Source organism: Mauremys mutica, chromosome 24 (genome assembly GCF_020497125.1).
Source record: "Mauremys mutica isolate MM-2020 ecotype Southern chromosome 24, ASM2049712v1, whole genome shotgun sequence".
Lineage (NCBI taxonomy): Eukaryota > Metazoa > Chordata > Testudines > Geoemydidae > Mauremys > Mauremys mutica.
The window spans coordinates 1,823,736-1,835,376 of record NC_059095.1 but is presented as its reverse complement, the minus strand read 5'-3'; the positions used below and the strand labels follow the sequence as shown (position 1 = coordinate 1,835,376).

At 61.6% G+C, this 11,641-nt stretch overlaps 1 protein-coding gene across 1 annotated transcript; it reads right to left on the bottom strand.

The window, feature by feature from the left end:
• Positions 1-1,213: 1,213 nt before the first annotated feature.
• REX1BD (required for excision 1-B domain containing) lies at positions 1,214-10,207 on the bottom strand. Its single transcript, XM_044998706.1, has 5 exons — positions 9,948-10,207; positions 5,140-5,222; positions 3,581-3,785; positions 2,753-2,841; positions 1,214-2,063 (listed from the first exon to the last, which is right to left on the bottom strand). The coding sequence occupies exons 1-5, from the start codon at positions 10,065-10,067 to the stop codon at positions 1,991-1,993; spliced, it is 570 nt and encodes a 189-aa protein (XP_044854641.1). The 5' UTR covers positions 10,068-10,207; the 3' UTR covers positions 1,214-1,990.
• Positions 10,208-11,641: the final 1,434 nt, after the last annotated feature.

The following is an 11,641-nucleotide window of genomic DNA, read 5'->3' as shown; positions in this document are numbered from 1 at the left end:
CCCCAGTTAACTACATCAGTGCAGTGTGTGCAGCCCAGGCCTGAGTGGGATGCGCAGCCACATGCAGCACGGCCCAGCCAGCTACACATCCCTCAGCCCCGGGCCCGGGCCCTGCCGGACGTGACTGATCACACTGCAGCCTGGCTGCGCTCCTGATCCAGCTCCTTTCCCAGGGGAGGTGAGACAAGGAGCTGCAGTGAATGCCCAGCACTGGCTCAGGCCTGAGGTGCCCTGGCGGAGCTGCATGAAGGAAGCTGTGTGTGCTTGGGGGGCAGCTTAGCGGGAGGCTGGAGGTCAGGCCTGAGGTGTAGTGGGGACACCAGCTCCGCTGCACCCCTTCTCCTGGCGTGGGGCGGCCCTGCACACACCCAGCCTCACGTCCCTCCTGGCTCTCCCAGTAACGGGGATTTAAACCAAGCGCTCCCGTCTGGGGTCCAACTGACCGAGGCTTTTCACATGGCTGCCCGGGTCTCTGCAGACACAACCCCTCCCTCCTGGCTGAGACACCACCGCCCTCCTCCCAGGGCTGCTCCCTGAGCCCTGCCTCTCCAGGCTGGCCACAAAGAAAGCGAAAAGCCTTCCCTGCCACAGCCCCCCGCATTCCCCAAGGCCTCCCTGCTGGGCGCAGGCTGCCCGCCTGGAGCCCAGGTCACACCCGCACTGGGCTGCCCCCCACCCGGGGTCTCAGGGCTCCAGGAGGTGCCTTCCTCTGCTCCACCCAAAGGGCACATCTTCCCCTGGGCCTGGCTGGATCGCATGACTCACCGGTCACACGACGGGCTGTGACTCATCTCCCCTATGACAAGGGGCCTCGGCAGAGTGGGGGGAGCCCAGGGCTGGAATGCAGGTCAGGACTGAGTTTGTGGAGGAACTGGCCCTGCCTGGCCCACGTTGTCTTTGGCTCTGGCCCAGCATCTGACCAGCTGGCTGGGGCATGGGGCAGGTGCCCCTCGCCCGTTCCCAGGCAGGCCAGGCGGCAGGGCTGTGAGGTGCCCAGCACAGTGCTCGTGGGACGGTCCGTGGGGAGACAATCTGAGTTCCCAGAGTAGCCAGTGGCCAGAGTGCCCCAGGGGCTTGGGTATGAAAGGGGACGCTCTCACCATTCAGCCTGGCCCTCCAGGGCACGGTGATGGGCAGCCCCTGGCACCACCAGCCTGAGCTGGCAGCAGCATCTGTGGGATCTCACTGAGCAAAGGAGACAGCGACAGGACTCTGAGCTCCCGCCTGCCTTTTATTGAGCCACAAACAAGCGCAGCCGCCTCAGTCAGTGAGGACAAGACCCCGCCACAGAACGCTACCTGCCTTCATAACGCCAGACTGGAAAGAGGTCGCAGCCCGTGGTTAAAACACTTTGCTGCACTGGGGGGGGGGGCTTTCCCAAGCACCCAGAGGATTTAGGAGCACAGCAACCCCCCACAGCCACCTTGGGACTTGGAAGATCCCTCCCCAACTCTGCAGGTTTGGCTCTGTCTGTACTCAAAGGGCCCCTGGCTCTGCGGGAGGAGGCATTCAGCCCTGCCGGCCAGACAGCGCCATGTCTAGGCTGCACGCTGACCCTGCCCGACGGGCTCGAGGGCACCCCCCCGGCACCGAACTGGACACTAGGGGAAAGCTTGTCAAGAGAGCTCAGCCCCCAAAGCTCCTGATGCTCTCAGTGGGGGGTTCTCCATTGCACTCAGCACGGGAGGGGGTTCCCCATTGTTCCCACTGGGAGCTGCTGGCTATGGAGCCCTTTCGCAAACCTGCCCGCGCTGGGACAGCCCAGCGTTGAGCTGCTCCTCCCTTGCAAAGGCCGCTGCCTGCCTGGCAGAGAGGGCCCCGGACATGTCTCTTGCAGGAGTGCCAGGGCCGAGGTTTGCTGGGGAGAGGATCCCGCCATGGAGCGAGACCCCGACGTGAGCAAGAGCCCCGCAGTGCAGCCCAGCGCTCCGCCCAGCTGGGCCCCTCCAGCGCTTCCCGCCTCCTCCGGCCATTCCCACGGGGAGACCCATCACTCGGCTTCTTCCGAATCGTACTTGAGGTCCTGGAGAATTTCGCTGATTGCCTCAATGGTTTTAATTAGCCTAGGAGAGCGGATGGAAACTATAAATAAAGGCCATATGGAGCGTATTATCTGGGCCGCCTCGCGTTCCCGGCGCTGTTTATGAAACACTCGGCCGGGGAGAGGCTGATCGGCACCAAAGCCATGCGGCAGCGCTAAACAATCCGGAGGGCCTACAAACAAGAGAGCTTTTGAAGGCACCATCTGGGTCTCCTTCAGCCCTGGTTAAGGGGAGGGGGCTGAGGGGTTGGGGAAGGCGCTTTCATCCCCCCCGGCCCCCTTCCTCCAGCCCCAGCCTTGAAGAAAGGCGATGATAAAGGAGCTGCCAGGGCCTGGCGCAGCACATGCCAAGTCCAGCCCGCTCCACCGCCCCCTTGGCGGATCCCATCCCGGAGCTCACACTCCCCCCACTTCTCCCGGCCGCTCACGTCCGTCACCCCCCAGCCTGGAGGGTCCGAGACGCAAAACGCTACACAAATAAACAGCCTGCTCCTTCCCCAAAGGCTGCTGGGTGCCCAGCCCTCACCCCCCGTCGTGCCACACGCTCAGCTGGAGCCGTGCCTGCCTGGCTTCATGGGGGGGCTCCCGCTGGCCCCTATGCCGGGGGGCGATGCCCCCTCCCTACCATAGGGCTCAAGAGTGTGCGGCATTCAGAGTGCCGTGGGCGGCAATGGGGTGGTGCTGCTGCGCCCAGCTCCCCGGGGCACCTACTTGTATTTCAGCTCTTGCACCTCCTGCTGGTGGGCCGGCACGCCGGGCTGGTCCTGCGCGTTCTGCCTGGCGAGCTGCAGCTGGGCCGTCTGCAAGGGGGAGGGCAGGCGGAGTCGAGGGAGGAGACACCAACCCCACCCACAGAGCGTACCTGGCACCTTGGGGCCCAACCCCTACCCCAGGCTGCCGCACACAATAACACCAGGGCGGCTCAGGCTCAGAGTGACCCCACCTCACCCCAGCCCCCACCCCTCGATTCCTTGTACCGAAGGCCCCCCGAGCACAGGAGAGGGATGGGAGCAGAGGCTCCCGCCAAATGCTCCGCTGCCCAATTGAGCAGAGGCTGCGGCTGGGGCCATGTGACCCCGTGGCTGGGCCTCGGGGCTATGAGCAGCAACGCCACTGACCTACCGCGTAGCCCTGGGGAGACGACTGCCTCCCTCACTTCATCTGTTCAGCCTGGCAGCTCCCTGGGGCAGGGTCTGGGGCTGTGCGGTGCCCCGCGCGATGGGGCCCTGATCTCGGCTGGGGCCTCACACAACACTAGCCCAGCAGCCGGGAGTGCAAGCTCCTGCCCTTTCGCGGCTGGGGGGTGAGACGAGTTTGCTAGGGCTCAGCCCAGCCCCTAGGAAGCAGCATCCACAGTACAACCCCACCCCACAGCTGGCACCAGCAGGCCCCCTTGCCTGATGGGGCTCTGAAGTCTGGATGGTTCATGGGAGAGGAGGGGCCCTACAGGGTGGGGGCGGGGATCCTACGCTGGCACTGCACCTGCTCCGTGAGTAAAGCAAGACCCCAGCCCAAGGGGAGAAGACAGGGGCCTCTCACCAGCTCTAGCTTCTCCTTCTCCTTCTGCTGGACCCTGGACAGGTGCTGGGCGAGCTCCGGCCGCCCGTGCTCCGCCTGGAGCTGCTCCTTGAGCTGCAGGATCTCCCGGGAGATGCCGCTGAAGGCCTGCGTGATCTCATGGACCAGCTGCCGGTAGCGGAGGAAGTCGTAGTGCGGCCCGCTGCTCAGATACGCCCGGTGGCCCCTGCGAGCCGGACAAAGCAACCGGTCACCTGACATGAATGAGCCCCCCCCGAGAGCACCCCGGACTGGGCCTCAGGAGACCTGGGTTCAAATCCCAGCTCTGCCACTGACTGTGTGGGCCACTGGGCCTCAGCCCTTCAACGGGGTAATGATGCTCCCTGGGGCAGGGACAGTCTCTCCCTGGCTCTCTGTGCAGCACCTGGCATAATGGAGGCCTGCCTGTGGGTTTTACAGTAATAACTTCCAGGCGCAGCAAATTGCAGGCAGGGACTCGTAGCCCCAAAGCCTTTGCTCTCAGAGAGGCGCACGGCCCCCTCCCTACCCTCTGCATGACCCCTGCAGTCAGCGGCTCAGGTATTTTCCTCTTCAGCCTTTCCGCGATATTATTGAATTAGCAGCTCGTACCTCCGCTGGCTGCCAGTGCTCAGGAAGGGCTCATTACTGAGGATTATTACCAGGCCCAACAGCTTAACCTCCGCTGGCCTGGCTCGGGGCTGGTTTGTTTGTTAGTTAAAATCCAGGGCCTGGATCCGGACGAGTAAATCATCTCCCAGCCGCCGCTGAAATGGGCTACAGGTGTCTGGTGTGCTGGGTCCCCCTGGCCAGCCGGTGTTCAGCCCCAGCGCGGGGGCCGGGGCCAGGCATCGGGCAGCAAGCGGCAGCTGCTGCTTCCTGCGATCCTTTGCCAGCCAGGCGGGGAGGCCCGAACATTAGAGACTGGGCACCACACACCGGAGCAAGGGAGGAATGGCCCCGGGGCCAGCACGCGCCTCAGCCGGAGCCGTGGGGTTTAAGGGCAATGGGGCAGGGGACGGCCCAGTTTTCCCCTCCTGTTTCATTCCCCACCAGGAATCCCTCCAATGCCCCTGGGACACAGGTGGGAGGGGAAGAAGGCTGTAGCGGGAAGCATCAGAAACTCAGTCCGGGGCGCCCCGCAGGCAGAGGGGCCAGCCTAGGGCCTCCAGGTGGAGTGATGCCCCCCCCCCAACGTGTGCCTGGGGATAACGGGAGCGGCCAGGGTGGGGCAGCAGCAGAGGACTCTGCCTGAAAGTCTCTGTTTGGCAGGAGTTAGCCTCCCTTGTTTTGGGGCTGAAAGGAGACGTCCCTGCAGGGTGCTGCCTCCCACCCCGAGCCGGCCTGGGGCTGCGTTGTCTGCCAGGGCAGAGTCTGCACCCAAGCCCCACCCAGCCCCGGCACATCGGTGTCTCCAGTGGGGCTGCGCCTGCCCTTACACGCCAGGGTGCGGATCCCCCTAAGAGCGACCGGGGCAGAGGACAGGATGGGATCCGGCACGTGAGGGAGCCAGGGCCGGAGCCCACAGCCGCCAGGGATTCCCTGGCCTTGGGGTCACTTACTCCTCAAAGAGCCGATAGGCTTCCACCCGCTCCCCCTGCAGGGTGTAAAAGCGGCGCAGCAGCAGCTTCACGGCGTCGTCCGTCTGCCAGGAGGAGGGAGAAAGGGACAGCGTGAGACTCAGGGCGTCTGCCGGCCCTGGGGCGACGGGCTCCCGGATGGCTCTGAACCAGCGAGACAGGCCCTGCTGCATCCCCCCGAACTAGCCCCTCCACCCCTCGACCAGCCCCAGGAGGGCGCTGCATGGTGATGGGGCACCTCCTCCTCCCCCCCTGCAGGGCTCCCCACCCAGGGACCGCGACACTAACCCCAGCCACAATGTCACAGCTGCCTGCCACTGCCGACCTGGGGCCACATGGGAACCAGTGCCCTGGAGGGAAAAGGCCCCGTGCCCCATTCCCGGCCCCCCGAGCCAGTCAGTCTCCCATCCTGGGACGGATCAGAGCCACGCCCCATAAAGGGAAAGGCCCCGTGTCCCATTTCCCTGCCTGAGCCAGCCAGTTCCCTGCCCTGGAGCTGGATGTCCTATTCCACAACCCCCAAGCCAGCCAGTCCCCCGGAATGAGCCCAGATTGGAGCTGGTGACAGGCTCTCCACCCTGTGGAGTTAGGGGTTTCTAACCCTGTGACCATCCAGTCGCCCCAAAACAGGGATAAGCTGGAAACCAGGGCTGTAGCGAGGAATGTCTCAATATCCCATTCCCTGACCCAGCAGGTCCCCATCATGGGGCCCACTGCATCTCCCCACCGATGGATGGGCTGGAGCCAGGGCCATGGAGATGAAAGCACCCCAGGGCTCCCCCAGTACCAGGGACCATCCTGTCCCTCTAACCTGGGGCTGGATTCGAACCAGTGACCAACACGTGGCTGTGGCCACCCCCCTGCATGCACTCCCACTTCCCCACCACTCCAGCCCACCATTCTGGGTTCTCAGATGCCACGCCTGAGGCAGAGGGGCGGGGGGTGCAGGGGGCTGCAGCTGCTCCTCAGAGGGAGGCCGGGGTGGGGAGCCCGGTGAGGAGTGCACGGCCTCAGAGTCGGCTGTTCTGGGGCCAGAGTCCTGGCTGCCGCAGCTGCGGGATCCGGTTTCTCTCGCTCTCCAGAAGAAGGTTCCACGGGCTCCCAGAAGCCTCTTTCCATGGGCCTGTTCCGAGCTGAGTGCGTGCGTGGAGCCTCCCCAGAGCTCTCACCGTGCTGGGGTCTAGCGCACGGCAAGGCCTCCAGCCCCCGACACAACAGCTGCGTTTTCTAACTTGGCAGCTCCAGAGGCTCTTTCCTGTTGGCAAAGCCCCCGGCCGGCCTCTCCGGTTCCAAGCCCCATCGCCTTTGAGCGACTCCTTGGCCCCCAGCACCAAGCCGGGAGGCTCTGCTCCAGCCTCGCCCAGGACTCCCACGAGCACCGCCCAGCCACCTGTGAGCACCCAGGGCTGGGCAGCCCCTCGCCGGGCGATGGAGGTTTCACACCATCTCACCCAGCCCCGCGGGAGCCCCGCCTTCCCGCCGTCTGCAGCCAGCGCCGCGACCTCCCGAGCGGGTTGTGGCTTGACAAGTCTCCAAAGCACAATTCCAGCACTTTCTGAGCCAGGGCTTAGCAAAGCGCCTTCCGCTCCCTAACGCCTCTGCTTCCAAATGGGGCGAGGGCTGGGGGAGGCAGAGAGTGAGCGGGAGGAAGCGCTGTCTTAGCAACACGCTGGCCGGCTGGCGTTTTTAGTTGCGGTATCCCACCCAATTAAAAGGGACAGTAAATTCCTACCTAACGATCCTCCATGCACTGCTACTGCCCACAAGGAGCTCAAACCACACCCAGTGTGCCATTGCCCAAGCTCTACGGGGCATTAGAGGGCGCACACCTGAGAGGGTGGCAGCAGGCACTGGCCGTGGCATCCTCCTGGGATCACCAGACTGGAGCAGTGCAGCGGCCTATCTAGGTCGGATTCCTCTCCCCACCAGGGCCAGCCCAGCAGCATCAGAGGAAGGAAGAGCAGGCAGAGGCAGGATGACCTGATCCCTCCTGACCCCGCTGGTCGTAGGTTGGCATGTGCCCTGTAGCATAAGGGTTTGTTTTCTAATAGTTACTATTCTAGCGCTAGCTATTCATGTTCTCGACTCACATGGAGATTACTCCTGGGGGAATTCTCCGTTACTGTGCATGTGCAGAATTCATGGCCTCCACAGATTTCTTTGCTTCCCCACAGAAAAATGACTTCTGACAGGGAAGCAAAGGTAAGGTGCAAGAGCAGTCACACCCCCCCCCACCCGAGCAGCGTAGGCAGGCTGCTTTGGGTGCTCAGAGTAACCAGTAGAGACGTAAATCACCGTTGGGGCAAGGGGGTTGGGCAGTCATGCGTGTGAGAGAGACACACTCTGTCCCTCTCAGTGCTCACTCCCTACTGCGGCACGCTCGGGGAGGAGGGGCAGGGCTTTGGGATGTTTCTGACGAGGTAAGTGTGGGGCAGGCACTGTGCCTCAGGCAGAGCAGAATGTAGCAGCCTGCCTGTTTAGTGAATTGTTCCCATTATTAGTGAATTCCCCCAGGAGTATAAAACAGGTGTAAAAATGTTAAGGCTCCTTTACATGGCCAGAGTGATTGTAAAGGTCACAGTATGACCTTAGAAATTATTATGGTGCTTTAGTGATTAGAACTAGTCTAAATTTTTGGACTGAAAAAATTTCCTATCAAAATGGGCTCCATGAACTGTTTGCTACTGGACTTCCCTGGAGACGGTCAGTAGCCAGTATAGATTGTGAGCCTGAGTCCCCAGCCCTTGCCTGTGATGTAACACTGAGCACATGGCTGCATATATTTTCTGACTAATAACTAGAAGTAAAGGGTCAATATTAGCTACGTTACTATTAGACAGAGGGGGTTGGGGATTTCCTCCAGTGCCCCCCACTCCCATTCTCCATCCATTGTACTATAGTTTAAGCTCATGCTCCAATACGTCTGTTAGTCTATAAGGTGCCACAGGACTCTGCTGCTTTTACAGAGCCAGACTAACACCGCTCCCCCTTTGACAGTTTAAATAAATTATCTGTTTATAATTGCATAATTTTAATAAATAAAATATGCAGAATTTTAAAATATTGTGTGCAGAATTTTAATGTTTCGGCACAGAACTTCCCCAGGAGTAGGAGAGGAGCACAGATCTAGTTATCCACATTCAGGCCTAAGCCCTTTTCTCACTCCTGCTAAACTCTTGGTCTCAGTGCGATGTTGTGGCAGGGAGTCCCACAGGGACCCTGCACATGTGAGGAAAGGATTTCCTGTTTTATCCCTCGCAGGAACACCGGCAGCCTTTTTGGCGCTCCAGGCGGTGGAAGGTCCCGCCCCCGAAATGGCGCTGACGACCGCGGCGGCCGAGCATCCGGCCACCGCGATCGCTGCCCCCCAAATGTTACAGCCCTAGGTGACCGCCTAGGTCGCCTAATGGGTTGCGCCGGCCCTGGTCCCTCATCTCAATTTTATTTCAAGGAGGGCTGCTGGGGGAAACTGAGTTTCCACCCGGGATTTTGCAGCTTTGAGTTGCTGTCACAAAGCACCAACTCGCATCACAAAGATGCCAGCTCTGCTCTTGCCCTTCTGAGACCGTGAATTATGAGGGAAAAACATGTTTGTTTGCTCATTTTTTAAGAATCTTATTTTTGTATTTACTCCCTTTGAAACATTATCCCTGGGCTATTCGTGGTGTAAATTAACCAGTGGAAGGGGAAAGGGTTAAGACAGGTCGGCTCAGTAAAGAGCCATTGTCACAACAGACCCAACTGATGGCAAATGGTGGCAGAAGAATGAAGACAGCCCAAGTGGGCCAGACGCATCCTGCAGCTTTTGACTCTCAACACAGGGCCATTTCTACTCCTAGGTCCCCTTAACTGGGCTGGCATTCCTGAGCCTTCTGCTGGGGGCACAACTGGGGGGCAGAGGGGGGAGCCTCAGCTGAAGTTAGGAACCTAGGAAGGGAGAGAAAGGCCTCAGTACAGACCAAGGGTCCTCGCCCCCGAAGAGCAGGAAGGGGCCCAGCCCGGGGCAGGCTGAGGAGCTGGTGTAGACATGGGTGGCAAGTTGGTAGAAATTTTAGTGGTGTCCAGAACCCGCCCCTCAACTCTGCCCCCCCCAACTCCGCCCCCACCTGCCTAAGGCTCTGGGAGGGGTCTGGGGTGCAGCTCCTGGGCTGGGGATTAGGGTGCAGGAGGGGTGCAGGGTGCAGGCTTTGGGACGGAGTTTGGGTGCAGGCTCTGGGCTGGGGATGGGGGCATAGGAAGGGGTGAGGGGTGCAGGCTCTGGGAGGGAGACTGAGGATAGGAGGGAGTGCAGGGGTGAGGGCTGTGGGGCTGAGGATGAGGGGTTCATGATGCGAGGGGGCTCAGGGCTGGGCTGAGGATGAGGGTGCAGGAGGATGAGGGCTCTGGCTGGGGCTGAGGATGAGGGGTTCATGCTAGGGGGGGGCTCATTTGCGGTGCTCGGGCTCCAGGAATATTCAGGGCCAGGGGCCCCTGCTCCAGCAATATTTGGAGCTGGGTGTCTCCCCCGGCCCTGCCTGGATCGGGCCCCGGCCCCCGCCCCACGCCGCGTCCCTGCCTGGAGCAGGTCCCAGCCCCCGCCTGCCACCCCCCGGGGAATGCGGCTCGGCCGGGGAAATCAGCCCGGTGCCCCCCGGGAAAACGGGCCCGGCCTGGCCAGGCTCTGCCCGCCCCCCCCCCGGGGAAAGCGGATCGGGCCCCCCCCCGGGAAAACGGGCCCGGCCTGGCTCTGCCCGCCCCTCCCGCGGGGAAAGCGGCTCGGCAGGCCCCCCCCCGCGGAAAGCCGCGCTCACCATTGCAGGAGGCTCAGCCAGGCCCCAGGCTCCCCCCGGCGGGCGCTCCCCGGACTCCACGCGGGCGCTGCAGCCGCGGAGACGGGCTGGCGGGAGGCGGGGAGGGGCCTGCAGGCTCATGGCCGGGGCCGGGCGGGGGGGAAGCGGCCCTGAGCTGCCGCAGTAACGCCCAGCACAGGTGCAGCCCGGTAACTGCCCCCAGCGAGCAGGGTCCAGGGGTCCCCCCAGCACCGGACTCGCTGGGGCCCAGGGCGCTGAAGCTGAAGCCTGAGCAACGTAGCTTCACCCGGGTGGCAGGTTTGTATCATTGCTGGGGGTGCCCAGAGGTGGCACCCGGGGCGGGGGCAGCGCGCAGAGACACCCCCCTCCCCGGGGCCGTAGGGAGCCCCGCTGCCGCCGGTGGTGGCTGGGTGCCCCCAGGCCCTTTTAAATCACCCGGGGGCAGCAGGTGGGACCAGGAGACGCTCCATGGGGGGTGCGCAGGCAGGGGCAGCTCTAGACATTTCACCGCCCCAAGCACGGCAGCACGCCGCGGGGGGCACTCTGCCGGATGCCGGTCCACTGGAGCCGTGGGACCGGCGAAGCGCCCCCGGCTTCACTGGGGCCTCTGGGGCAATTGCCCTACTTGCTGTCCCCCCCATGCCAACCCAGGGCTTTCCTATGCAGTTGTTGACACACAGGTGGGCCGTGGAGTTTTTATAGCAGGGGAAGGAGGAAGAGAAAGAAAAAGGTTGAAAACCTCTGAGCTAGATCAGTGTTTATATTGCTGTCCCACCTGGACATGCAGAGCAGGAACAGAACACAGCTGTCCCTGTGCCACAGAACTTACACTCAGAGTTAAGTAGCTCTCACGGGGAGCATGGGGGTCAGGATCATCCCCATGTTACAGGGGGGACTCAGCCAAGAGACACCAAGGGCAGACTCAGGCCTAGGTGTCCCATTTCCTAACCCCATCTTGTTCCTGAGCCCACACTGCCATTCCCAGTCACCGGAGCCAGAGGGCAGCCTCCTGCAGTGGAGCCTTGATGCAGATGTTGCTGGGCTAAAGCTCATGCAAGCTGATGTTGGAGGCCAGTATGAAAGGTCCCAGCCCAGAGGTAAAATATTTCCTCACTTAGAACAAGGTGTCTACACCTGCTCTTTTGGGTTCTGGAATTGTAAACTCACTCAGCTCCATGACCCCTATCTTCCGAGCTAGAAACCGGACTACCATTTCCCTCAGAGCTGTACTGTGCACTAGCCAGGTTCAAATCCTGACCTAGGTGACAGGTGGCCATGAAGTGGGGGGCACGGCTCTCATGGTGTTTCTTCTCATCTACAAGATCACAGGCCAGGGGTGAGGTATGTTGGCAGAGCTAAACCAGGAACCTTCCACCTGCATTTCATTCCAGAAAACACCCTTCATCAAATAAATTTGTTAGTCTCTAAGGTGCCACAAGTACTCCTACCCTTCATCTCTGTGTTTTGAGTAAAAGCCCCATGTCAGAACACAATGGGCTAGTAAACCCCCCTTCCTTACAAGGGCAGCTGATTTAGGGTCAAGCTCAAATCAAACTCCAGCCACCAAACAGGCACTAGTACATCTGAGCAGGAGCTTGTGCTGAATTGGAGCAAACAATTCCCCAAATAGATTGTCCAGGCTTTCAGCTCACTAGGATGGCACCAAGCACTGATCTGTCACTTTGCCATATAGT